Source organism: Hippoglossus stenolepis, chromosome 12, assembly GCF_022539355.2.
Source record: "Hippoglossus stenolepis isolate QCI-W04-F060 chromosome 12, HSTE1.2, whole genome shotgun sequence".
In the NCBI taxonomy this organism is placed as follows: Eukaryota; Metazoa; Chordata; class Actinopteri; order Pleuronectiformes; family Pleuronectidae; genus Hippoglossus; species Hippoglossus stenolepis.
Genome location: NC_061494.1, coordinates 12,792,276 through 12,818,578, shown reverse-complemented (window position 1 = coordinate 12,818,578; position 26,303 = coordinate 12,792,276). Strand labels below are relative to the sequence as shown.

The following is a 26,303-nucleotide window of genomic DNA, read 5'->3' as shown; positions in this document are numbered from 1 at the left end:
TAACTTACAGCAATAACAAGGCCTGAGGTGGGGAGCGAGGGGAAAGAGGAGGGAGGAGGTTTGTGCATGTGTGTGTGTAATTGGGCTGGTTTCAGAGATAGTGCACAGGGGCAGTGGGAGTACACAGAGAGAAAGGGGAGAGGTAGGGAGAAAGTGGGGGAGTAAATCTGCTCCGTGGCTTCCCCCGGCATCAGGTTTATATGTGTGCGGAGCGTGCAGTGTGTTTCCAGGGGTTTCCACACTGTCACAAAGACCCCTGTGAGACCAGCGTATTTACCCTGCAGTAAAACCCGAGAGGGAGTATACCCAGCAGTAAAAGTGGAGAGGGCGGAATTAGATTTAGAGCTGCCTCCGGCTCTCTGTTCTGTGTGTGCCGTCAGGGAAAACCCACTCCTCCGCTCTTGTTCCGTTGTTCAAACTGAGTTATGTTGTGCCTCAAGTCTGGGGGAGGGGGGGTTAAATGCACTGCACAACACACAAACAAGTTTTGGAATAGTTTTTAATTAAAGAGAGAGGTATTACATTGTTCTCAGTTAACGGTTACATAGTGGCTGGTACAGTGACAAGATATCAATTTAGCATAAATAAGCAGTTGTGCAATTAAGGGTTATTACATTTCACAATGCTACCGCAGAAGCACTTGCTTGACTGTACAAGGTGCATTTTCACATATGTATGCAAAATGTGCTTTCGTTTTGTTCTTTAAAGAATAATCTTTTTTTTTTTTTTTCAGGATCCGAGGGAGAAAATATAGCGACGGCGTCTCAAAGAGAGAGATCATGAACTTGCACGTTAACAGAGCGGGGAAACCGACCGACCAGCACTGAGTGAAAAGATATTGCATACAGAGGCTGATGGCTCCGCATGGCCATCCACATGGCAAAGGTACAGTACTGCATATGTCTCACCAACATGCTCCAAACAGTCTGGAAGATGTTACAGGGAAAGAGGTCGACATTTCCATCTCCTCTCCTCGTCTCGTGAAGAGTATTGCTTCATTACATTCCAAATTTAGCTCACGTTCAAGTCATTCAGCAGTCAAACACCAGGCTCAGGCGTCTCTATTTAAAGAGTCTACATGCAATGCAAGAGCTGGTGTGTGTGTGTGCGTGTGCGTGTGTGTGTTTGTGTGTGTGTGTGTGTGTGATAGCAGCTAAAAGAATAAAGCTTACAAGCATTTACATCCAAAGGTTGAGGTTCAAACCAGCAGCTAAAAATCCTCTTGACTCGGAGATGCAGCTCTGTTGCTTTGTACATCGGACGCCTCTAAAGTGGCAAAATGGAAAGTTTGTAAACCTTGTCATATTTTTTGCATTTTTGGCTGAGTTTGTATTAAAATAGCTATGAAATACAGATAAAGGATGATGTGACATGACAAATCATTCCCGCAACAAATTATTTAATTTACATTTAAATCAGTCAGAAAAAAAAGCCTCCTCCACATTTTAGACAAAAAAATGAATTCATCTAAAAACATTTGTCGCGTCAAATCATTCTTTATCTGTATTGGGATGTGCAAGTTGTGTTATGTGTAGTAAGACTTTCATTGTGATTCTGTTTTTGTATAAAATGGGCCCACAAAGAAAGAAAAAAGATTTAGAGGCGGTGTGCAAACTTCACATTGTTCAAAGTAACCAAAAAGTGAGATGTAACCCTCCTCCGGTTTGGACCGATCCACCTCAAACCACAAACTGAAAGCTGCACATTCAGTCTAACCACCGCCGGGCGCCTGCTCTCGGTCCCCCGACCTCTTGTGACAAGTGACTTCTGGTCAGCGTGGAGCGACCGAATGAGTCATTCCAAGGCACTTGATGCTTTTCATTACCGTACACGATGAACTGAAAAATCAATACCACTCATTTTGCTAATGCCCTTTTTCTCCAGGGTTAGAAATGCACTTAATGAAATGATAACACGTCGCTTACTCAAGCGCTATTCATCAGGGTTTCAGACGGACACCAACGTTGGTACGATGATTTTAAAGTTGTGCACTCTGATGACATTAGTGACACTACTGCCCAGTTTAAAGATGTGGATATTATGTTTTCTTTTTTTAAGTTCCATGCAGTATGACTGTTAATAAAATAAATGCAATATGCAAATTAAAAGGTTTGGAGAAAAATAAATAATACATTCAGATAGTGACACAAAAATAAAAAAATACATGCTAGAGACAGAAGGCAAATCACTAAGCCTGGAAAGGCAAAACAACCCCAGTGATCTAAAAGAAACGGACATAATCACAGCACCGAGAGCACGTATAAGAAAAAGTCATTGTAACTAACCGAGAGGCCTCAACACAAAGTATCAAAACAGAGAAGTACAGGGTTCATATTCTAGCTAACTAAACTAACTACAGCCAAAGAAAAGTCCACCACCAGTCTGTGGTGTGATTGACTGAACAAGGTTACACATATACAGCCTGAGCTTCTCAGGCAGGTGAGGTGAAAGTGGAAACATTCAGACCACTTTGTGGTCTCGGGGACTCTCCGGCTGCCATTGGCTGCTGTGAAGCTGTAAAATGCCCTGTAAAACCTCCAACCAGACTTTGTAGCAGAAGAGGTATTGTTCCTGGAACGAGAGAGAGAGACAAAGGCCACGTCTAGCTTTCAGGAACTGTCTTTTTTTTTTTTTAAAGCTTGAACTTTGAACTTTGGCACTGACCTTGGTTTGAATCATTCCGTGCCGCTGGAGTCTCATCTCCTTTACAATGTCGCTCACGTCGATCTGAAGACAGAGAAAGAAGAGGGTTAGGCACAACTACAACATGCTGCTTTAGTTTATTTTTAATTATATCAATAATGAATTGAGTAGACACTTATCCAAGATTAAGAATCATTCTAGCAACTGTATGAGGCTGTATCATAGACTGTATGGACGAAGTATCTCCACTTCCTCCCACTATCCAGAAATGAAGCGGATATGAAGGCTGCCATCTTGTGCCAGTTACGTCATTTGGAAGCTGAGTATGTGCAGTAGCGATCGAAAGATGGATCCAATACACACACTCGACCAATCACAAGTCAGTCTCAGACATTTTTTAGAAAATTAATACCAAAAATGTAACATACATCAGTGTAGTAAAAACTAAGAAAAATGACAAAAAACATCTTTGAGAAAAAATTATTGAACGTGTTTAGTTTGGTACATGTTCCATCCACTAACATGTCGTCCATCTTTATATACACTCTGATTGTACTCATGCTAGTAAAATATTCACCATCTTAGTTTAGTGTGTTAGCATAATAGCATTTGAAATTTAGTGCTAAACACAACACAAAGTGAGTGTTTTAAGCTGTTTTATTTTAAGCTAAACTAAAGTATTGGACAAATGACAGATTTGACCTGATGAAGGTGCAAGAGTCTAAAGTCAGGAGATCACCAAAGTTCTTGCTAACTTAAGCTATCACACTGGCTTCCACTCACAGGTAAATCGTTCTCAATGAGACTGATGATAATGTCGGTACAGATGAGAACTCCCGTGCGTCCGATGCCGGCGCTGCAGTGAGCCGTCACTGGCCCCTGATGATGCACTGCCCTCAGGTAGCGGATGAAGCGAACCAGCTGCTCAGAGGAGTGCGGCACACCGTGGTCAGGCCAGTGCGTGAACTTCAGGTGATGGACAAAATGTGTCTCATTGGTCTGAAATGACAACGAGTTGAAAAAACATTGCATTTGAAGTTCAGAGTAAAGAAGGATATTGCAGCAGGTCGTTGACCAGACAGGCAGGAACTCCTCTCCTACCTCTGTCTCCACCATTCGGATGACCTTAATGTGGAAGTACTCCAGGTGCTGTCGGTTCTCCAGGTGCAGCTGGTACCTGCCGGTGTCCAGGGGCACGCCCAGCTTCTCTGGCCAGTACTTGTGACACTTGATCCTTCCCCGTTCCAGTTCCTGGGTCATCATGGCGATGACGTCCGATTTGTTTTCCCAGATCATCTGCCAGAAGGCTGACACTGTGGAGGGCAGCGGGCCCTGGCAGGAGATGTAGAAGAACTCCTTGTCGCGGAATTGCATGCGGATGTAGCTGGCGTTGATGTAGTCCTGGTTCTCTCCAATGGCAACACGTGTTTTGTCGTCTATGAAGGGAAAAGAGAAACTGCGTGAATTCATGATTGAAACAAACTGCACCCCTAGTAGCGTTCTCCCTCAAACAGAAACATTTGGGAAGACGTGTTTTCCCCATTTGATTTCTCCATTGATTTCTTGACCATCAACAACAAACACTGCTGCCTTGTTTCTCGCCTAAAGCACATGATCTTGGAGTACTGTAAATAACACCAGGTAAACAGCTCTGGGGTCTGGAATTAGGTTCAACAAACAAGCGCTGTGAAGAAGTTTGTTGGTGATGAGAGAGGTGATAGACTAAAGGCTGTTAGGAATGTTGTTTTGGGTTACTCCCCCCCCCAACCTCCTACGTGTGAAGTCAAGAAAGCCAGAGACTGGAAACCTGGCTTTCAAAATAAAATAGTTAAACGCAATTGATCCGAGCATGTTCTTTTTTTTTTGGACCACTTGCACAAATAGCATTTGTAACAGGCAGCAGGCAATGAGTAGTACACTGAGGTGTGTCCGTATTCCACTGGGGGTCACTATCCTTTTCATCTCACTCACGTATCGTATTTTCACCTCAACACACTGTCGGAACTGGACGTAAATGCTGATTATAGTATGTGTGTTTTAATGTGCGCATTTCCCAGTGTAAGAACGCGCACATTAGTGTTTGAGAGAATACATTTTTTTACAATATTCAGTGTGAATTCTATGGTTCATGTGCAAACCCTTCACTGTACATAATCTCACACTGCACATATTTTTCTTGTTTTTACACTGTATATATTAGTTTTATTCCATTAATACTTTTCTATATTTTTTACATTCCTCACAATTAAGTATTGCATTTTACTTATTATTGCTTAATGATGCCTATTTTTGACTCTTGCTGTTGTAATAGTTTAATCCTAAACCAATAGAGGATTATTTTATTTTATCTTATCTTATCTCAATTCAAGCATTACACCCTTTCACTGAACTCACATATGCACGCCTTTTGTGGAGTTTTTTTCCTTTTTCCATCCAATCTCTCTGTATTTATCCCCCCCCCCGACATTCATGGTGATTACACAGCTTATAATATTATTTGCTCCTGCTTTATTTATTAAAAGTATAAATCTCACATAATGACAGGGTTGGTACCAGATGACATCTATTTCATTATTATGTTCTTGGCTGAGTCAAAGCAAATTTTAAGTGCTGCACCAGTGAAAGATTGATATTATGATTTGCTGTGCAGGACTAAGCAACTTGTAAACAAATATCTCCTCTACCATCATTAGAGGCCTTACAGTCAACTTGAACCCGGCAGCTGAGGAGAGTGTGTGTGTGTGTGTGTGTGTGTGTGTGTGTGTGTGTGTGTGTGTGTGTGTGTGTGTGTGTGTGTGTGTGTGTGTGTGTGTGTGTGTGTGTGTGTGTGTGTGTGTGTGTGTGTGTGTGTGTGTGTGTGTGTCCAGCCTTTACAAGCACAGGGGTTTGAACAAAGGGAGAAAGTAAAAGGTAAGACTCTGCCAGAAGAAAGTTGTCTCTCAGACTTACAGGGCAGGATGTCTCTGTAGCGGTTCTTATCTCTGTTCTCAGGGGCTTTTCCCACCACACAGTTGTCAGAGGGCTTCAGATGTTCCAGAGCCTGAAATACAAATACATCATTTTATTATATATTGTCTGTGTCTGTCCATAAGAAAAGCCTGCAAGCGCAATATCTTAGTAATGACTGAGTATCTATGTGTGTGTCTGCACACGTTTATGTGTCGTTTTTGCAGCTTGGTGGAAGGATGTGGTCTGGGTCAGGGAAGAAGGCATACAATTTGGGTGTGGATTTGGATCAGGGGGACGGATCCTTTTTTCAATTTCTTTGACATTGCGAGATTTATTTGATATTTTACTGGATTTCTGTGGGAATAATTCATGAATCTTGATGAAAAATAAATCATTTAGGACACTGGTATTGTCTGTGCAATTTGGTGCAGCTTGATTGGATTTCAGGGCCCTGGTGAGCCTCGGTTGTTTTGAACCATACACACCATGAACTCTTTGACCAGTTCCTGCTGGTCCACTTGATGCTGCAGAATCTGGATAAGAGCTTTGACTCTTGACCCTGAATACTGGCTGCTCCTCGCTGGGCTGATGAGAGCTAAACTGGCCAGTTCCTCCTCTGACACTATGGGTGGGCCTGAGGATAGAGGAGAGGAAAATGGAGAAGGGTGAGGTTTGTTTGTGCGGCTCAGCATAGATTAAGATTTTAACAATTAGCACAACAGTATGGAGGAACAGATACCTATTTGGGGTGAGTTTGTTTCCTGTTGGCTGGCGTCAAATACATCATCATCTTCTTCCTCGCTGCTCCAGCCGTCTGACTGGAGTTTCCGGATGTCTTTGCAGGAATGGTCCAAGAGTTTGGTCACAATATGTTTCCTGGGGGAGTCAGGGGGCAGGGGTGAGACCAGACCATTTTTACTCTTCGGTAGGAGGGGATGAAATCATGCAAGGCTGAGCTTCCTGTCCCTGCGACCTTTCCACCTAAAATACAGTATAGACAAGAGGCTAAAATATCTGTTTGATACTCAATACTTTTCTTCTTTTAGGCTATAGAGAATGCTACTATTATATTTCCTAACTTTCACGCTAGTTTTTGTCTCATTGGGGTTCTCCATTGGCAACAGTACGTTTTATTTATTGCTCTCTGCTGCCTTCATGTGGTTAAGAGAGGAACTCCAACAAACCAAAGGAAAAGCAAGAGGATGAGGGTAAAAACAAGTAGAGTAGTAGTTTGGGAAGTTACTACCTGTCAGAAGCTCCATGCAACATGTCAGTGACATTGAGGGACGGGCAGCAAGCTTGATGAGAGGGGGTGCTGTTACAGCTCTCCTGATCCACAGACAAGCAGCAACAGACGGGAGGAGGAGCGAGATGTTAGTAGTAGATGTTAGTACAGAGGTAAAGAGGGATGTGATTGAATTTAAACAGAGGAGCACATCAAAATGACCACTTTATTCATTTATGTGTGAATGCTTGGTGTTGTGCATGTTACCGGTATTATTTCAACCTCGTCTGTTACAATAGTGAGTCGGCGCGGTGGAGGCGGTGGTGACGTTAGGACAACAGTTGTTTCTTTAATAACAGGAGATGACGTCGCCTCTGAAACACCAAAGATGCAAATTTATCAGGATAACATTTTCTCTTTATTTAATATTGCGTTTATTCTTGATTTCCCAGAGAATAATTCATAGATCTTGCTGAAATCAGGCATCTTAAGGGAACTGATATTTATGAATTTGTACAATTTGGTGCAGATCCACATGAACGTCCGGATCTAGTTAATTTAAATGTGGTTTCATAAGGGGACTGTTGGGTCTTTGGCAGAGGTTTGCACTACTGAGTGACATTCTAGTGTAAAAGTCTGGTTCACACCGTATTTTCAGTGCATTTTCTTAGTAATAAAGTATAAAAGGTTTAATTTTAGTTGAAGTCTACAGCTTTGTATTCAACATCCACTCTCACACATATCCATGATAATAGGAAAGACAGGAGATCATACCAGGCGGGTGCTCAACCGGCCTCTTCACCATGACGTCAGGTGAGGAGCGAGTTTCAGAGGCCGGTTGCTCAGCTAAAATAGCCTCAGTCTGAGAGGACATGTTGGGCGGTGGGGGTGACTCGGAGTAGGTCAGTGGTAGGATGTCTCTGCAGATGGTGAGCTGCACGCTGCCCTCGGCTTTACGCAGGATGTCCACCACCTTACTGTGGCTCAGGCCCGAAACAATCACACCGTTCACCTGGAACATAATCAGTGAGGATCAGGGTTTTCCCCAACAACAGTTTATAAAACGACAGAAGTTATGATGGGTGGTTACCTCTAATAAAATATCTCCCACTCTCAGCCTGCCGTCCTGCTCAGCTACTCCACCCGAGCAGATTTCCCTAACTCTGAGCATGCTGCCGTTTGTTCCTCCGACCAAAGCAAAGCCAAAGCCTCCTCTGTCTGGTTTTGAGAACTCTACTTGCATGATGCAACTCTGCAGGAACAAAGAAGCAGAGGCAAAAAAGGGAAAGAGAACAAGAATTTTGAGGATTCAGCAACAGAGGAATAGAGACTCAGATCAGGACCTTAAACAATCAGGTGTAAAGAAAGCCTGACACAAACATGCAGACAGTGACCTCCACCACCCCAGCAATGAATGCATTCGCAGATTGACACACAGTAGACTCATGTTACAGTGTACGTTTCAGCAGACTCTTCACGAGATGTGCAGTTAAAGGAAAACAATAAATAGAAATGGAAAGAGACGATAAAGACGAGTGAGTTCTCGAAAAAAGAAGGTCAAAGATTAATAATATGCTCAGAAACTTACGTCTTGTTCTTGGCTGAGAGAGAGACATCGGAATTTAGCAGCAGTCCTACACACAACTTCAGCTGTAAAAAAACAAAGCAAAAAAACCGAGAGGAGTAAGAATGAGTGAGTGACCAGTGCAGACTAAACAACTCCTGTTGTTTCCGATATTACAAATAATGATCAAGCTAATAAAAGTGATGTAATTGTTATTAAGGGGTAAAGCCTTTAGTTCGGTCCATAGATAAAAATTAAAATGAAAATTCTCTTCGGTACCAATCTCCATCCTGGCATCCATTTACAGCCGAGGGAATTTCTGAAACAGACACAACACACACCAACCTCCCACCTCTTCGGCCATTTTGAAAGAGATGTGTTGATAGGTGCGTCTCTTGTATGACATGTGAACAAGGTTGGTCCTTTTCAAAGTGACCCTCTCTACTGTCCCTTACCGCTGCATGCACTGTCACCAGGCAACTGAGCTACCTGCCCTATAGACCACTAACTGTATGGCACTGTCAGTGTGTGTGAGTGTGTGTGTGTGTGTGTGTGTGTGTGTGTGTGTGTGTGTGTGTGTGTGTGTGTGTGTGTGTGTGTGTGTGTGTGTGTGTGTGTGTGTGTGTGTGTGTGTGTGTGTGTGTGTGTGTACGGCGCCTTCAGCTGTGCAGTCTAATACACCAGTGGAGGGCCAGAGGCTTGGTAATTATTAATCCTGCTGTGAGAGCCCAGGATCTGTCTGTCAGCATTCAGATCTCACACACACACACACACACACACACACACAAACACGCATGCGCACACACACGCATACACACAGTTGCAAAGAGACCTATCTTTCAGCACCGAGCTCCGGCTTCACACAGACAAAGGGACAACAAGCAAACGACAGAGAGGGAACCAGTTATGCTGCTGATAGAACATGCTGATGGAGAGAGTTCGGAGGAGATGGAGAGAGGGAAAAGAGAGGGAGAGAAAGAAAATAAACTCACCCTCTTCTGTAGGGGAGTCTTTATCTGGAGAGACGGGTTCTTCAAAACGAGTGAAGGACTTCCTTTCCTTTTTCCAGTCAAACAGGCCTACAAACAAAAAAATTGTTTAAGGCCTTATACGTCTACAGACAAGTAATTTCCTCTCTTCACAGAGTTCTAATACTTTCTGGTAATGATTGAACTTCTGTAATCATAGTTGAGCACAAACATATCTGGTTTCTAGGTGATCCTTCAGTGCATATAACGACCAAACTGTCCTGTTTATCCTGGGGTTAACTCAACCGTGCATAAATCCTTCAGAGCTTACCGTTCCACTTAGCCCTGGGGTTCACCGGCTGGTCTTCTCTGTAACAGACACAAACAATCAAAGTCATTCACAGAATTAAACACACATCTCAGTGTTTTAGCCGGTGAGGGCACATACCTGATGATTTTAAGTTTAACTTTACGAGGCGCGATCTCGCACGCTTTGACCGCATCCTCTAGGGTCATACCCAGCGTGCACCTGCCACAGATGTAGATGATTTTGTCATTGGGTTGGACGCTCCCCTCCTCACTGGCTGGGGAGCCTGGCACCACCTCCAGACAGTAGATGCCCTGCCATTTGCTGCCAATGCCCCCAGTCAGCTTTATACCTGGGGAGTGCGCACACATAGACCCAATTCAGTGCAAATGATTGACAAGAGCTTCATGTACTGTGTCTTTAAAATGTCAGACAGCGTGTGTCGCACCGAGCTGTCCAGAAGTCGTCTTGTACAGGACAATGTCGGGCAGGTTGTCGCAGGGCGGCGGGGCCACCAGGTTGGTCACCGCCCTCCCCAGGGTCATACTCAGTCTTCGCGGAGATGACCTGAGGATCGTCATGGCATAATCGTCTGCCACGCTGGTAACATCATGCCCGTTCACCTGGAGACAGATGACAGGGGAGGAATTGCGCACGGTCAACTAGCCAAGCACGAATATATATATATATACAGCTCACATGCAAGAATGCACAATTGGGTGCATGTGTGTGTTTGCACGTACAGTGACGAGCCTGTCTCCTGCCCTGAGTCGTCCATCTGCCTTGGCTGGGTTGTCCAGTATCTCCTGTATGTAGTAGCAGTTGTCCAGTTTGCTGCGAGTAATGGTGAAGCCAAAGCTTCCACTCCTGGACTTGGTCAGAACCACTGTCATTTCAAACTCTTTGACCATTCCCTGAAAGTCAAGACACAGAGACAATTCATGTATTAAATAGATATACAACAATGCAACAAGAATAATTCCTTAGATTAATCTTCTGTGGATGCTTATGTCTACAGTCAAATTCTTGCTGTCTCGCTGTCTCTACATATTTGGATTGTTAAGAGTTACACAAGCTAAATAAAAAAATCATTGTTTCCTTGACCCAAAGCCAAAATATTCAACTTCATGCCAGTGTTTGAAAGAAGTTACGTTAATGAACCAACAATGGTAAAAGCATATCTATAGCATTTCTTAGCAAAGTTGAAAATGTGAACCAGAAAGCTAAGAAATGTCACTTGCCTTTCTTCGACTCTCTTCCTCTTCCTCATCCTCCTCCTCATAATCATCATTCTTGTAATCCCTCTCTTTCTTCTCTGGCTCTTCCCTAGGCTGCATGTGGCTCTGGGCAGGGGCAGGCAGCACTGTGGGTGGCAGCGTCGGAGCAGGCGGACTGACGCAGTGAGGCACAGAGGGGATGATCTGGGCTGTAATGGGGGTCTGTGGTGGAGCAGGAGGCTGGGGTTGAGGCACCACAGGCCTGCTGCTCTCGGAAAAGGCTATGTAGTGACTCAGTCCCTGCTGGATCGGGTGATGCTTGGCTTTCGGCGGCTGCGTTGTGAGTGGCTGAGATGGGTGGGCCAGTGTGCAGGTGGTCGGGGTGTCAGCTGAGAGGCCGAGGGGTGGGATGGTGGTGGCGGAGACGTGGGGGCAGAGGTTTGGATTCTGAGAGCTGAACCCTGACGAGCTGTTGGAGGTTTGAGAGCCTATTAGGTTGGGTGTTGGGTTGTGAGTGGCCAGACCGGAGGGGAAGCTGTGAGGAGGCTCCAGGGTGGAGCTGATGGTCAGGTACTCTTCATCTGCCATGATCGTCAGCCCATTTCCCACGAGGCAGTAGGTCACACTTCCATCTGCCTCCTCTCTGACTCCACTGCAGATAAACAAACAGTGCATAGTGTAGTTTAGTTTTTTAAATTCCTGTCTTTATTTTAAATGATGCGCTTGTGACGGAGGAGCAGCAGGAGCTATGATTGAATCTACACATCACCCTACCAACAAGAAAGCAGCCTATCCCAGCAATAATTTACACCTATGGTCAATTTAGAGTCTCCAATTCACCTAACCCCAATCTGCATGTCCCTGTATGCAAACTTCATACAGACCACTGCTGATTTTTAAATGTGCAATGCAATAATATGTGTTAGTTTTCACATGTTTCTATACATGATACAGTACCTGGCATACGCAGAGTTTGAAGCAGTCTTGGGACAGACGTCCATGAGCATCACGGTTGAACTTGAAGTTGTTGCAACCTCCTCTCCGTCGTCCTTTCTCTTCTTCTTTCCTCCTACTTCCTGTTGTTCATCTGGATTCCTGGTGGTCGATCGCGACTCCGTTGGAGCTGGTGGAGAGCCGGAGGTTTGTGAGGCAGGCGAGGTGGGCGATGCCGGTGAGGCTGGCGAGACTGGTGACGGAGGCGACGTGGGTGATGGGGGTAAGCGAGGAGGTGATGGAGGAGATTGGTTGACCTGCACTTCAAAGTCCAGACTCTCCGGGGGTGCTGGAGCTGCAGGAGGCTCTGGGTTTTTCTCTGCTGTAATGGTCACATCTTCGTCCTGGGTGGGGGCTTGTTTCTGGGCGGCTATGTTGACGTCATACTGAAACTTCAGGAGCTGGCTGTAGTCCTCTCCTAGTCTGATATCCAGAGAGTGGGATCGAGCCTCACGGGTGGATGCAGGAGTCTACAGAGTCAGAAAGGAGGTCCAACAATGTGTTAGGGTCACTCAGCCGAACTTAAGTGTTGTTTTTTTGTATTTGTGCATTAACAGTAGGTGTGTACACGGAGCTCACCAGTGTGTTGCCATCTGCATCATATAGCACTCCAGGACCTGGTCGACAGATTAGCAGATGAACTTCAGACGGAGCTCCACGCAGCAGGAACAAAACCCTCTGAAACAGCACAAGAAAAAGTGGGTCCAGGTATTACTCACGTTGTTGGGACCTACATCTATTAACACAGTCACATGTGTCTTCCTTATTGAGACAAAAACCAAGTCCCCATGATGAAAACCATTAAACTTTAAGGTGAAGACCTGTTTTAAGGCTAGTGTAAGGTATATGGTTATGTTGTGGCACCATCTGACCTCAAGGCAGACTCAAAATGTGCAAATCTATTTACCTGCTGTAAGTTTTAAATGCTCCGCTGTAACTCCTTGGCAGTACACAAAAGGTTAAATGACACATCAAATGCTATGACACAACCTGCGTGCTATTTCCAGTACTATGGGATTAAAGGATTAGTGAACTACATAACACGGCCAAGACCTTAAGAAACACCAGGGTTCAAACTGTTGCTCACACACCTCCCTGCCCATTCATGATTATCATTTATCCACAGATGAACCAACCTACTGTGCTGCCATCAGGGCCCAAAGTGTGAATGGTTTTAAGGTTGTGGTTAACACCTTGTAAACCAGGGTAATATTTTTTGACCGCTTTTTTTATGTCTCTGCTTCAATGTTTGAAAAAAACGATCTAGCAAAACCAAAACCACAGCGGGACTGTTTATGAATGTGGTTGTTAATTCACAGGTGGAAGTACGTAAGGATTAACAATCATTCTAAAATATCCCACCTGGTAAGAGAGGTCCTTCAGGGGCTCCCTGTTGACGGACAAAATGACGTCCCCCTCTCGCAGCAGGCCACTCTCCAGCGCCGGCTGACCCGGGAACAGGCGCTTGATGCGGACGATGCTGCCTCGGTCCTGCCCCGAGTGAAGCTGTGAGATGTAAAAGCTGAAGCCGAGGCCGGACAGGCTCTTCTTTAGCACAACGTCATGTGTGTTTTCTGGGAAAGGGAAGAGATGTTGAGGAGACTTGGGGCATTAATGTGTGTGTTGCGTAATCATTATTCTGCAAATGTGAGTCCAGATTTGCGACATTGTGATAAAAAATTAAAATAAACTAGTGCAGTGCTCTAGTACTACTCTGAACTTGCTAAATAGGAAGTGATTCTATGAATGTTGCTGCCATGGTGGAGACCAGTACCCGCAGCACTTGTCTGAGTCAATGTTTGTGTCAATGCGATAAGGTGAGTAATACAATTATCAAAATGATCTGGCAGGACAGATTTTATTGAAGACAGCCCCCACTGACTGCTACAGGGCACTGGTTATTCAAATTTTATTGATAAAAAACATATTGCATGTCCAAATTGCATAAACCATGGCACTGCACTTCCCTGGTCAATCAACAAAACACGTGCCAAGTGTGAAGCCGATAAGATGAAGGGGTCAAGAGATGTGCGTTCCATTTCTAGACAGACAGACATTTGTGGAATTTTCTTATAAGAAGTAAATTAGTCTTCCTCACATTTCTTTGTACTAGTTCCAGTATGGGAATTAAGAAACTATTCCTTTAACTAAGCTGAACAGGCAGCTTCAAGGTTTCAGCACACGCTGTCTCGGGGGACTGAGGCATCATCAGACTCTGACAGCAACCACAATGTAGCTGTCAGATGACTCACTGTCACCTCTGGGCTATATGTGCGAGTGTTTGTGTGTGTGTGTGTGTGTGTGTGTGCCTGCCGCTGTCTATCTTCTCTTTTCTTTTTTTCTTCCTTTTGTGAGTGTATCTGCCCCTTCATCTCCCCTCTCACCATCCGTCACAAAGCTGTAGTCCTTGGCTCGACCACTCAAGGTCGTTTCCACGGAGACCTCGGTCCTGGGGGGCTGCGTGTATGACCGACTGTGGGCTAATAGGGGGCAGGGGGAGTCAGGTCTGGGCTCCAAGAATACCGTGGGCTCCCTCTCCAGCAGCAGGTTCACCACCTATGGGGGAATAGGATGCAAACACACACACAATAGTGTATTGCAAAAATGATACAGTTACAGTACAGTCTTATATATGATTTACAGTAGCTCAGTAACTGAAACTACTTCAGTGAGGTTATTCAAGAATTGATTCCTGGTTGGAGAAAATCTATATTTACTGAGGATGGGAATAGGACCAGAACGAGACTTGAGGCATAAATCTCAGCGTACTCTTTGTTTGGATACACAGCACAAGATATGTTGTTTAAAGCAGTTTCTCCTGGAGATGACACACACACACTGTACTGATAATAATCATATCAGCAAAAGATATTTTTTCATGTAAATGTGTTGTATTGCATGTGCATGTTTGCATATGTTTGTGGCCATGTGTGTGTGTGCATGTGTGCGTACCTCTCCAGTCCTCTTCAGGCACTCGACAGCTTGATGGTGACTCACGGCCCTCAGGTTGGCTCCGTCAACCTCCAGCAGTCTGTCACCTGTCATATGCACAAACGCAAATCTCATCATCATTAGCAACATCAATACATAAACGTTTTTGTGTGTGTGTGTGTGTGTGTGTGTGTGTGTGTGTGTGTGTGTGTGTGTGTGTGTGTGTGTGTGTGTGTGTGTGTGTGTGTGTGTGTGTGTGTGTGTGTGTGTGTGTGTGTGTGGCTAACGGGCACGTCAACAAATTCAACAGTCGCTCCTGCTCATTGAAGCATGAACACAGACACATCAATGCTCCAGCAGAACAGACATATACAAATAACTGACAGAATAAACAAAGCATGACTATGTAACAAAAAGCCTTGAGAACAGCTTTACTACTCCTTTATAAGATACATTTTACAGAGCGTGGACACAATCCACATTCAGTTATTCTATATTCTGTTCAAAGAAGTTGAAAAATCTTTGCGCCCTTTTGTACAAACTCCATCAAACAATAATGTTGAATGTGTCATGATTCACAAAGTTGTCATCACATCATTTGAGGATGACGCAAATGTATTGGGAGAACTGTATGTGTTTTTTTCTATCTTTATTTAAAAGCACAATCCTTCAGTTTGAGAGCAGGACTGATTTCATATTCACATTTTGTGATGCTCTCGCTCAAAACCATTTTTTTTAAATGTGACTGAACGTCACTCGCTTTCGCTTCTTCTTCCTTCTTTATCAGAGGCTGCACAAAATCAAACCTTCACAGAGACAGTTTGTTTCTGGCGGCCAGCTGATGACATGTTAACTTGAAAAATAAAAAGATAATCATACCAATCTGAATGCGTCCGTCCTGCTCTGCAGCGCCCCCTAGCACCAGACTCTTGATGTAGATGCCTCCATATCGCACGTTGGTGTTTATTCCTCCCTTTTGGCAAGAAAGATTACAAACAGTTGTCAGCGTCGCAAATGGCCTCGAATAACCGCACCACTGACTCCATTGGGAAGGATCCAAGTTGCTTAGCGTCCTCACTTGTTACCTACTGGCCTTTCCCAGTTAGTCCCGTAAATCGCTTTGGCTGAGCTGATGCAAGGCAAGGAAGCAATGTCACTACGGTCTTGGCACAATTAACTTTTTAAATGCCAACATTGCATGGGACACACGACCCTCTACCTAAACACAGTAGCAGTGTCTCAGCTTCCCTTCTCCCGCTTGTTTAGTTATAGTGAGGAGCAGAGAAAACAATCAGAATCAACCTAAACTCCTATAGAGAGGGACAAATGCTGTAAACTCCATTGAATCACTCACAGCAACGCTGATGCCGAGACTGCCACTGCTCTTCATTAGCTCCACTATGAACCGCTCGCTGCTCTTCAGACTAATGACTGAGGGAGACCTGGAACACAGATCCTGAAAAAGAGCGAGAAAGAGGTAAACAGTTAAAAAAAAATGAAGATTTAGATTTAAAAAGAAATAAATGAGGTGAAGATTGCAGTTGTTTTCAGGAAACCTCTGATGCAGGACAATGACAACAAGTTTTATCACATTAATCAGAGCTCTTAATCCATTTATCAATTAGCACTGGTTGAAGACTTATCAGCTCTGACCACATGTTGAATTGTTCTGTGGAAACAAAGTCACGTATCTCAAACTGTAGCTGTAGCTGAGAGCTGGCTCTGACCTGGGCGTCGTGTATTCTCACGACAGGAATGTGAAGTCTCCTGTTCTTCTTGGGGGTCGCCATGTTGGACAGACTGATGGCCTCCTCCAGTTCCTCCACGACCTGGCGGTACTCTGTGCCGCTCAGCGTGGTCTGTGACCCGAAGCTCCTCTCCAAAGCCAAACCCATTGTACTTTGACTCAGGGAACTCCTACGGTCCCTCAGAGTCTCTGATAGGAAAACAACTGGACGTCAGTATGTGTGTCACATGATTGACATTGATTACTTCCACCAAGAAGATCGTTTTCCGCTGTTTATTGGTTGGTTTCTAAGCAAGATTATGCAAAAACGACTAAACGGATTACCTTGAAATTTTGTGAAAGGATGCAGTATGGATCAGGGAAAAAGCCATACAAATTTGGTGCGGATCCAGGAATTTGCAAGATAGGGCGGGTTTTGTTTTTTGTTTTTACATTTTAACTGATTTCCCAGGGAATAATTCATGAATCTTGATTTAAAGAAAACCAGGGTTATAAGGGGAGTGGAGCTTGACTGAATATAAGGGGACTATTGGGCCTTGGCAGAGGTATGCGCTTGAATGTTAACATAACTAAACTTTTCAGACAGTGCAGGCAGCGATGAGCAGATCTTACGTTTAGGCTGGGACACAATGAGCTCCACCTCTTCAGGGCTGGTTTGTAAGATGGCAGCAGCGTCAGTGAATGTCACTCCCTCCAAACTAATCTTGTTTAGAGATATGAGACGTCCCCCTGAAAGAAAAACAAACTAATCATTATAAAATCCTTGTTGTTGGTTCACGTGTTAAGCTACAAAAAGCCAGCATCTGTGTTTCCAGTTCTCATGTGATGCTGCGGCTCCTTACCGTGTTTGATTCGTCCATCTCTGTCCGCAGGCCCGTCAGGCACAATGGAAGCTATGAAGATCCCAAGGTCAAGTTTACCCGTGTTGTCCTCTCCCACGATCACAAAGCCTGAAACAGGACCAGAGAGGAAGACAAAAGTCTCCTGTTAAAGAATCTGAATAGGCGTCGCTCTGCTCATTAATTTTAAATCACAGTTTGGCTTGATAAACTCACCGAAGCCCAGTTTGGGATCTTTCTTCAAGGTCACACAGACTATCTCTCTCTCTGGTGGGGTCCTGGTTGGTGTATCCACTGTAAAGTACATGTTAGACAAATGATAAATAGGCCACTGTAAATGTATTTATATATATTCTTTTGTGGTTTTTAATTTCTTCAGACTTTTTGGATTCTTTAAATTTTTTAATTCCAAATCACCTACTCCTTATGTCTTGGACAAGATAAGATTTAAAAACATAGTTAAATACGTGCAAACAACACACAGAAAGGCCCCTGCTGGCTGGAAAGGGTCAAAGCAAGGACCTTTCTTGTGAGTGAACAGTGAGCCACCATGACACCCTGATTTGAACATACAGATGAGGCCTATAGAAAAATCATATCGATTAACATAACAAATGCAGATGCATATTGTCACGAGGGGCCCTTGAATGATTCGAATATGAAAATGTTTTACCTTTGCTTATGCTTTCACCCCTGAACGTTTGTTGGTTTTTATGTTTGTTGGTAAGCAAGGTTATGCAAAAACTATTACCACGAAACTCGATGCAACGATGTTGTACGGGTCAGGAAAGAAGATTTTTTTCTTTTACTTTCTTAAACGTTGTGAGATCAGGCTTTTTTTTTTGACATTTTCACTGATTTCCCAGGGAATATGTCATGAATATTTTTAGAGGACTTCTATTTATACTTGTGTGCAATTGTGCAGTTTGGTTGAATTTAAGGGGATTGATGGGCCTTGGTGGAGGTATGCTCTCTACTGTGTGCCACTCTCGATTTCCGTGTGTGTTTTGTGAAAGGAGATGAGTTTAGGTATCCACCTCGTACGGAGGAAGAGGCATCAGAGTCCTGCTTATGTAGCGAAACACTGGACATCATCCTGGGAATCGGCTCTGGAGCGCTGCAACGCATGCAAAGTAGCATTTAGCCCATCTCTGTTACTATTTTTCAGTAATAACAATATGAATGTTAACATCAACAAGTGCTACCTCCAACACTGTTGATCCTTCATGTCGCTGACCTCCCCTGTTTCAGGGGGCTCTTTGTTCAGCTCTCTGCTCATCTCTCTCCTCATCTCTCTCTGCTGGCGGAGTCGAGCCTCCAGCTTGGCTGTCAGGTCGTCACAGGACTTGGAGAGGAGGTCTGGATGACCAGGGGTCATGCCCACATGGTTCAACATGCCCTCCGAGCAGGACATCCGCTTCAGGTTCAAGTTACGACCCCCGTAGACAGACATGTACTTGTCTAAGTGTTCATCTGGAGAAACAGAAGACAAATCTTGACTGTAACCCTTGTGTGCTCATTTCAATACCAATCTGCACAGTCACTGAAATGTTCCCACCTGGTATCATGGTGTGGTTAAGTTGTCGTGACGTCATCTCGCTGTGAAACTTGTGCTGTGCCGAGCAAAGGTTCAGGAGGTACTGTGCTATTTTTGTGCTCTCTGTAATAAAACTGTGCTTTTTCCCACTGGGCCCGCCGCACTCGATTATCAGCTTACGCCGCTGGAAGACAGACATCGTACATTTACTTTGAGCTTCATGACAAAATGAATATCTTACAAAGCAAACTCTGAATGAGATGCCACTTATTCCTTTACCCCAGTGGATATGGAGTCAGTTTCCCTCCAGAGAAAACGCCTGATGACGGTGCGCATGTGGTTCCTCATCTCGTACACAATGATGCCTTTGACACAGATGCCCAGCACCAGCTCTCCCACCAATGGCCTTTTCTCTCTCCCCACACGGTGGAATATAATCCCATACTCAGGTAGCTGCTGGGCAATCTGAGAGGCACACAGTTTTGAATGTAGCTTCTTCTAGCAAACTTCAGAATTACAGGCAGTGTAACAATAGGAGTGTCGTCAAAATAAAAGCAAACAGTAGTTACTATTTCATAAATTAGGCATTTTTAGACACGAAAAAGGGCAATGGACAAAGTGGGACACTCGATTATGGAATCTGTTTTGGTGTGTGAGTGGATGCATTTGCAGTCTAGCTACCCTTAAATACTCTGTTTCTGCCTCTTCGGGCAGCATCTGGGCATGACTTGCATGTAGTCTTGGCAACTCCTCCTTGACACTGGGCAGGGCCAGCTTCTCCAGCATCCTCGTGGACACATAATGCTCTGGCTGGTAATAATTCTTCCCGTACAACTGAAAAAGAACCAAGTACGCCGCTGTGACACGCTCTCATAGATGATGCTGGTATTCAAAGATAAAAGGTGAACGTTCTTTTTCGTTTTTTATCCTTGGTACCTCTGACATGTAATCCCCAAACTCCGCCTGCAGAGCGAGAGCGGCGAGGAACAGGCCTGTCTCCTCATTGCAGTAAAGCCTGTCCTCCATGATATCCTTACGCAGCTGTAAGTAGTACTGGTGCCGAGTCAGTCTGTGCCTGCGGTGCGGGAAAAAAGATGAAGTGAAAAGCAGCAAATGTTTTTCGGAACAATGCATAGTAAAACTCCAAATGGTTTGACTGTACTTACAAAACGAAGGAAATGTCATCAACAAAAAATTTCACGCGAAGAAACACCAAAAAGGAGGATATCTGCCCTTTTTTCCAACTGTCTGGTGCAACTTTGGAGATTTTTGTTTCATGGTCCAAAAAGAAATACTCATCATCTGCAGAATGAAAAAGGAGGAAACTTCTAAACAACAGCGAAACAGCCTTAAAGATTTCACCCTTCATGCCAGTTGCAAGGGCATAATTTTTGTTGGATCATGAATATTTTGAAATGATTTTAAATTTGCATGTTTTTGAAGTGCAACGAATGCAATCAAGGTTATAGGTTCCATGTAGTATGTCCCTTACCATCTAGGAAGGCAAGACCAAAGTAGAAGTGCTCCACCAAGTTTGCATGAGCCACCACCATGTCAAACACATCTCTTGCTTTGGACTTAATGTCACAGCGGACCACCACGTACTGTCCGTTAGGCAGCACCACAGTCAGCTCTCTCTGAGACGAACATGAACGGCCCTTTCTGGACTGTGATGTACGAGCACAAACACACTGACACACATGCACATAGAAAAGACCCCCTACCAACATTCACATGCATGCACCTGAATATATAAAACACTGCACGTGCAGTTATGCGAACAGACATAGTTTAGCATGCAGTTAAAGTTAAAAATTGTGTGAAAAACAGTTGTACATTAAAACTGATCAGAAACAGATAGAAGCAGAGGAAATCATGAATTTACCACAATGGATCCTGGAAGCTCGAGAATAGTTTGTTGCTCGTCTGGCATTCTTACGAATTCAGGACCCAAAGCCTGACAAAATAAACATTCATAATAAAAACACAATCGACTTTTATGCTTCACGAAAAAACTCCACTCTTGTTCACCTAAAATACTGTATTCCAGCATCCCTACCGCAGAAGCTATACTTGCAATCCAGGTCAACAACACACACACAGTTACAGCATTAATCTATCTCTGCCCCTACCTTGGCTTTCCTCTGGCTCAGGCTGAGTGAGGACTCGCTGAAGGTGATAGAGGGACTGTGAGATCTGCCTGACATTTTGGGAGAGACGTCATGGTGGGGGCTCCTACCAAGCCAACTGCAGTTGCTGTCCCTGTGACGAACCCCGCGAGGGAGTCTGAGAGGGGGAGAGAGAGGAGAGGAGAGGAGAGGGAGGTGGGGGAAGGACGGACGCGGTGATAAGTGAGTTGGAAAAGTTAAAATCTGAGACAATGTCATGTCCGCCTCAAAGTTAGAACGGACAGTAAGAGAGGGGAACGTGAAAAATGGTTGGATTTGCCTCTGCTGACACACACACGTATATATACAATAACTCTGAAGCTGGAGAATCCTGTTCTATCTTCAGTACTGACAGTAACCATGTCCACATGTAGAGCTATATTCCCATATTAACCATATAAAGACAATAGAATAAGACTCTGCCTTGTAAACAGCATTTTCTGATTAACCTGAATAAGGTCGTACTCAAAATAACCAATAATTAAATGAAGAAGTGGAGTATTATAATATTAGTCTTATTATGTGGACATGTATACGTCTTAATCGTATTATAACGTCCTAATGGAGTTTTCGCAGCATTTTGCAGCATCGACATGTTCAGCAGCTACCAAATGCTTGACGTTAACATGTAAACAACAAGTGCAACATGTGCTCTCTGACATGTAAACAAAGGAAAAAAGGAATCTTCTATCAGCAACTTATGTTAACATCATAAATATATCCATGTAACCATAGTCAATGTGTATGGGTGTGTAAATATACAACATACCTGTCCAAAGAGGATTGGTACAATGGTGTGGGAGAGCTCCTTGGTCTTTGTCTCCAAGGTCTCTGAGATAAACTCCCTTAAATCACACATAAAATGAGCACGTTGTCAGAATAAGCACATTACTGTTGGGGCAAATACATTTAAGTATAAAAATTTGCATTTAATAGCTAAAGATTAAATCTCACATCATAGTATAGGACTTTATAAAGTAGATAAACAAGACAAATCATTATGTCAGCCTTCTTTCTACCATTCTGGGCCTTCTTTCAAATGTCTGTTCCCTTTGCGTACCTGACTTTGAGTCAGAGTCTGTCGAGTATCTTCTCCCTTCAGGACTGCCCTCGCTGACGTCTGAAAATGGCCCTCTCTTCCCTGTCAAGCAGGTAAGAGATGAGAGATGACAGCCATGTTTGATTCGTGTCCGTCTCGGTGCTCTACTGAGATGCTGAGGCATTTGGACAGAGCTGTGGCTGAGGCAGAGGCTTTAGCTTGGAGCATTCACACTCGGTATCTGATTATTGGCTCTCACAGGACCCTAATCCTGGGCTTGCTTTGGGTTAAGATTTTAATCCAGTTGACCTGTACACTATCTTGAGTCAAAAGGCAATGAAGGCAGCTATTTTATGTAGGTGATAGTTTCATTTTTACAAATTTGTTTATAATGCCGAACTAAATAGAAGTAATAGAGAAAAACAGGATAATCCCATGCAATACATATAATACAAGTTTATTGTTATGTTGCCAAATATCCCAGGATAAGAATTGAGGCTTACAATAGTATCGTCCCTGTTTCTTTTTGTGATATCATTTGTACTGGACTCACCATGAAGTCTCTCTCTGATCATCTGGCTTCTGCCACTCAAAGGGACGTTACTGTCTGGCAAAGAGCCTCCATGGTCCATCTGGAAGAAAGGAAACCACCACTAGTTAAAGCAATTTTTTGTTGTTTTTTGTCATTCCTAAGATTCTTATGCAGTACGACTTCAAACAAGCTGAAGCGCTCACAGACAAGAGTGTACTCAGATATCTAGACTCACCGATTCATGAAAAACCTCCTCCACCAGCTGTCGGATGACTTTGGTGGGCGACGGCAGGACGGAGGCTTTGTGCTGAGATTCGCAGGCTTCCAGGATGGAGTTGAGATTGACCCTGCGGTGGGCCAGGTCCTCACACATGCTGAGGAGGAGGCTGTTCAGATGGTCGCTCAACTGGACTGGCTGAAGTGAATGAACGTGGAGAAATATTTATACCTGAGGCGTGAGACTCAGATGACAGTATATCAAATATCACAGCAATGTTTACGGGCGTCCCACCTGATTTTGAGGTAGGTGAAAATCAACTGACCAGTAGAGAGTCATTCCCAGTGAGTACACCAGCATCTGTGCAACAAAATGACCTGATTAAGCACAATGCAAATATTGCTAAAATGAGACATTGCTGCTAAATATGTCAGCCAAGGACGTTACGTTTAAGTCTGCATTTGTTTGTTTGTCTGATACTTAACAGGATAACATAGAAACCAATGGACGGATTATCACAAAACTTGGTGGAAGGATGTGATACGTCACATATGTCAACATTGTCTTTGATTTCTCAGAGAATATATATATACATATATATATAAAGGCAGCAATATTCTTGATATATCCAAATGTCACATATTTTATGTACACAAGTTGATATATGCTGCAGCTTTTAAAGTCTTTTTTCTCTATCTCTGGGTTATATAAATAGTACATGTTGCAATTATAAATTAATGTTGTAATTACAAGGCATTTGATTACTTTCCTGTATGGACTAATTTTATGTTCTTTTTATGAGTTATTTCGGAGTTTTTTCAACTCGATTTCATAACTTTGGTTGCTGAAGTGCAGAATCGGGGGCAGCGTTTCCTTTGCTCGGCCACTAGATGGCGAAATTATACCTTAGTCTGCAACTCCTGACATCCTGAGATTTTACACACCAAGGAATAAGACACATCAGGAAATGACCTGTAATCAATGCAAGTAGCTGCAGGGTTTAGAGTTACTGCTCATAAAAAAACCTGAGTTATACGATGCTCTTTAGCGTTTGACAAGTCTGTGATCAACTCTAACGTGAGGCCTCGGCACAGAGAAGAGGATGTGAGCACTGACCCTCTCTATGGCAGGTTTGGTTGAGCTGGCACGGCCCTGCAGCATCTCCGGAGCGGTGAAGGTGGACACGTCGTCTGATAGGCCGCAGTTCTTAAATGCTAAGGTACCAGTGGCTGACAGCAGCAAGGAGGTGGGGCTTATGATGTTACACATATTGTTGTGGCCTAAAAGAAGAGTAGGAAGGCCATAATATATAATGATGCTGTGGAGAAGTCACATTGAGGGAAACTGAAGAACTGCAGGATGTTGATCGAATGTTTATAGCGTATGCAGATTGAAATAAAAGCCTGGGGTATGCTGCTAACATTCAGACATGGCGTACAGTACAAAGGGATATCGAAAGTGCTTTACCCTTATAGGAGACATCCACTAAAGACTCTGCAGTGCCCAGCAGCAGGGACCAGACCTCCTCCTCCAGCAGAGGTCCCCCTCGTGCCTCCAGTACCTCAGCTAATGTGACAAATGTGCTGCTCATCCTGCACACATTCCTGCACACAGAGGAAACACACACACACACACACACACACACACACACACACACACACACACACACACACACGTGTAAACCCAAACCATCCCTTATTATTCAAATATTCTGAAAGAGAGGTTTAATTTTTCTGGCTTTTTCTATGTACGTGAGAAAATGTCTTATGTGACTTTCACATGGAAACAATAAATGGGCCTATTCTATTTTGAGCTGTGTTTCTTTGCTGGGTGTCTCTAACACTTCTACCTCTTTATCACATCTCTGTGAAACTGTTGCTCTTAATGTCAGCTTCGACTTTGTCTTCACAGATTGGTTTTGAGATGACACCTCTGAGAAACTTCACCGAAGAAAACACAGTCCTCTGCACTGGACCCTGATTAGATTATCTTAGTCCGTAAGTCTTACTGCCTCTTTCTCTCTCTCTCTCTCTCTCTGCCCCTCCCATTTCGTAATAGGCTTTCATCTGACCTGAGGGTGGTTCTGAGGGAGCGGCGCTTTCTGGCACCAAAGCAACCGTGTCATGATCCCATGTTAGCTCGTTGTCACATACTGTGTATTACCACCAACTATATCCAGTCGAGAATGTGGAGGGGGGCACTAGACTGAGTTTACGGAACGATTACGCATGACAAAAGCATGGATTTCGCAGGTTCAGATCATTGCAATAAGAGAAAACACATCCAATATTGTTCTAAAAGACTGTGCATTGTTTTATCGATGAACACCGAGACTTGAAAGCAAATTGTCGTCGTAGAAGATTTCTATTACTATGGAACTTTGAGGTAACTACTAACTGAAGTTAGAGCTCAGACGGCAGAAATAACTGAGTCCGAGAAATCCTTTACAGCATTTCCGACCTTGGGTTAAAGTTTTGACGACATGAGGATAAAACGTTTAGCGAAAGATGTCTTCTTTCGGGTTAAAGCGTTCACCTCAGTTTTCTCAAACAAACAAAAGACAGAATGCGGCTGTTTCTCGTGGACGTTACAGTCCGAGAAACCCAACCGTCCTGCTTTTCATTCCACCGGATCTGTTCTTCTCTTTTTCTTCCTTCTCCTCTAAATGTTTTCAGTAATACAATACAGTAGGTTGCTGCTCGCTGCCGGCCCAACACAGTGAAGCCCATACTGAACGAAGCAACACGCTCCCACTGATACAAACCAACCCAATTACTTTAGTTACTTTAGGCCCGATTAAATCCTTCACTTGAACCTGATGTTATCCTCAGCTCATGACACCCAGATTGTCCAGCGAACACGAGCAAAGCCTCGGAAGATTAGACGTGTGACAAAAAAAACCAACAACTTCTTAAATTACGAGGTTATGGTGTCTCCTAAATCTGTACAGGGCCATTTAAATAACCAATTAAACTAATAGTGATGATAAGACTATCCTGCATCCCTCAACACTGGTTTGTTGGTACGATAGAAGGGATTGAGGAAGAAGGAAAACATCCATCCATCCCACCCATCTACTTTTGAGCAAATCTTCTTGAAAAGTGGTTTAAAAATGTAATGTAATGTCATGAAGCCATATTATACGGCAGGGAACCAACAACCTGCCGACTGGTCACCACTTACGTTGACACCGGTCTGTCATGTGTTACTGGATTTCTGGTGGGAGGGGCTGCTGGGTGCGTGATATCCATATGTACCTTTGGATGTGTCGATTGGCTAGACACAGTCTGACCTCTCCTGCTTCCTATATTACATCACCTATTTTTAGTATCTAATAATCCCATGTTCATCTACACACCAGTTGCCAGTGCATATAACACAGTTTGCGTCTCCTTGGCTCATAAAAGCACACTTATGTTCAGATTAA

The 26,303-nt window shown here is 43.8% G+C and overlaps 1 protein-coding gene across 2 annotated transcripts in view; it reads right to left on the bottom strand.

The window, feature by feature from the left end:
- Positions 1–481: 481 nt before the first annotated feature.
- Positions 482–26,303, bottom strand: part of ptpn20 (protein tyrosine phosphatase non-receptor type 20) — a 26,827-nt gene continuing 1,005 nt past the window's right edge. Inside the window, exons 2-47 of one of the 2 annotated variants that reach the window (XM_035172261.2) lie at positions 24,344–24,480; positions 23,993–24,156; positions 23,171–23,236; positions 22,895–23,074; positions 22,681–22,759; positions 22,149–22,229; positions 21,858–21,933; positions 21,053–21,206; positions 20,806–20,877; positions 20,413–20,587; positions 20,087–20,222; positions 19,857–19,995; positions 19,602–19,754; positions 19,200–19,385; positions 18,942–19,104; positions 18,589–18,856; positions 18,421–18,500; positions 17,600–17,677; positions 17,387–17,494; positions 17,157–17,273; positions 16,525–16,733; positions 16,152–16,253; positions 15,677–15,770; positions 14,819–14,904; positions 14,251–14,422; positions 13,229–13,440; positions 12,446–12,544; positions 11,831–12,336; positions 10,898–11,525; positions 10,400–10,570; positions 10,105–10,279; positions 9,798–10,008; positions 9,681–9,718; positions 9,374–9,460; positions 8,406–8,467; positions 7,908–8,069; positions 7,592–7,829; positions 7,085–7,191; positions 6,839–6,921; positions 6,332–6,468; positions 6,078–6,226; positions 5,593–5,683; positions 3,745–4,079; positions 3,427–3,642; positions 2,665–2,727; positions 482–2,571 (exon numbers count right to left, since the gene is read on the bottom strand). In XM_035172261.2, coding sequence (XP_035028152.2) covers positions 2,461–2,571; positions 2,665–2,727; positions 3,427–3,642; positions 3,745–4,079; positions 5,593–5,683; positions 6,078–6,226; positions 6,332–6,468; positions 6,839–6,921; positions 7,085–7,191; positions 7,592–7,829; positions 7,908–8,069; positions 8,406–8,467; positions 9,374–9,460; positions 9,681–9,718; positions 9,798–10,008; positions 10,105–10,279; positions 10,400–10,570; positions 10,898–11,525; positions 11,831–12,336; positions 12,446–12,544; positions 13,229–13,440; positions 14,251–14,422; positions 14,819–14,904; positions 15,677–15,770; positions 16,152–16,253; positions 16,525–16,733; positions 17,157–17,273; positions 17,387–17,494; positions 17,600–17,677; positions 18,421–18,500; positions 18,589–18,856; positions 18,942–19,104; positions 19,200–19,385; positions 19,602–19,754; positions 19,857–19,995; positions 20,087–20,222; positions 20,413–20,587; positions 20,806–20,877; positions 21,053–21,206; positions 21,858–21,933; positions 22,149–22,229; positions 22,681–22,759; positions 22,895–23,074; positions 23,171–23,236; positions 23,993–24,156; positions 24,344–24,467 — 7,143 coding nt within the window. In that variant the 5' untranslated portion in view covers positions 24,468–24,480 and the 3' untranslated portion in view covers positions 482–2,460. Of the gene's footprint in view, positions 2,572–2,664; positions 2,728–3,426; positions 3,643–3,744; positions 4,080–5,592; positions 5,684–6,077; positions 6,227–6,331; positions 6,574–6,838; positions 6,922–7,084; positions 7,192–7,591; positions 7,830–7,907; positions 8,070–8,405; positions 8,468–9,373; positions 9,461–9,680; positions 9,719–9,797; positions 10,009–10,104; positions 10,280–10,399; positions 10,571–10,897; positions 11,526–11,830; positions 12,337–12,445; positions 12,545–13,228; positions 13,441–14,250; positions 14,423–14,818; positions 14,905–15,676; positions 15,771–16,151; positions 16,254–16,524; positions 16,734–17,156; positions 17,274–17,386; positions 17,495–17,599; positions 17,678–18,420; positions 18,501–18,588; positions 18,857–18,941; positions 19,105–19,199; positions 19,386–19,601; positions 19,755–19,856; positions 19,996–20,086; positions 20,223–20,412; positions 20,588–20,805; positions 20,878–21,052; positions 21,207–21,857; positions 21,934–22,148; positions 22,230–22,680; positions 22,760–22,894; positions 23,075–23,170; positions 23,237–23,992; positions 24,157–24,343; positions 24,481–26,303 lie in introns of those variants that run through there. The other variant, XM_035172265.2, reaches the window with a different exon arrangement.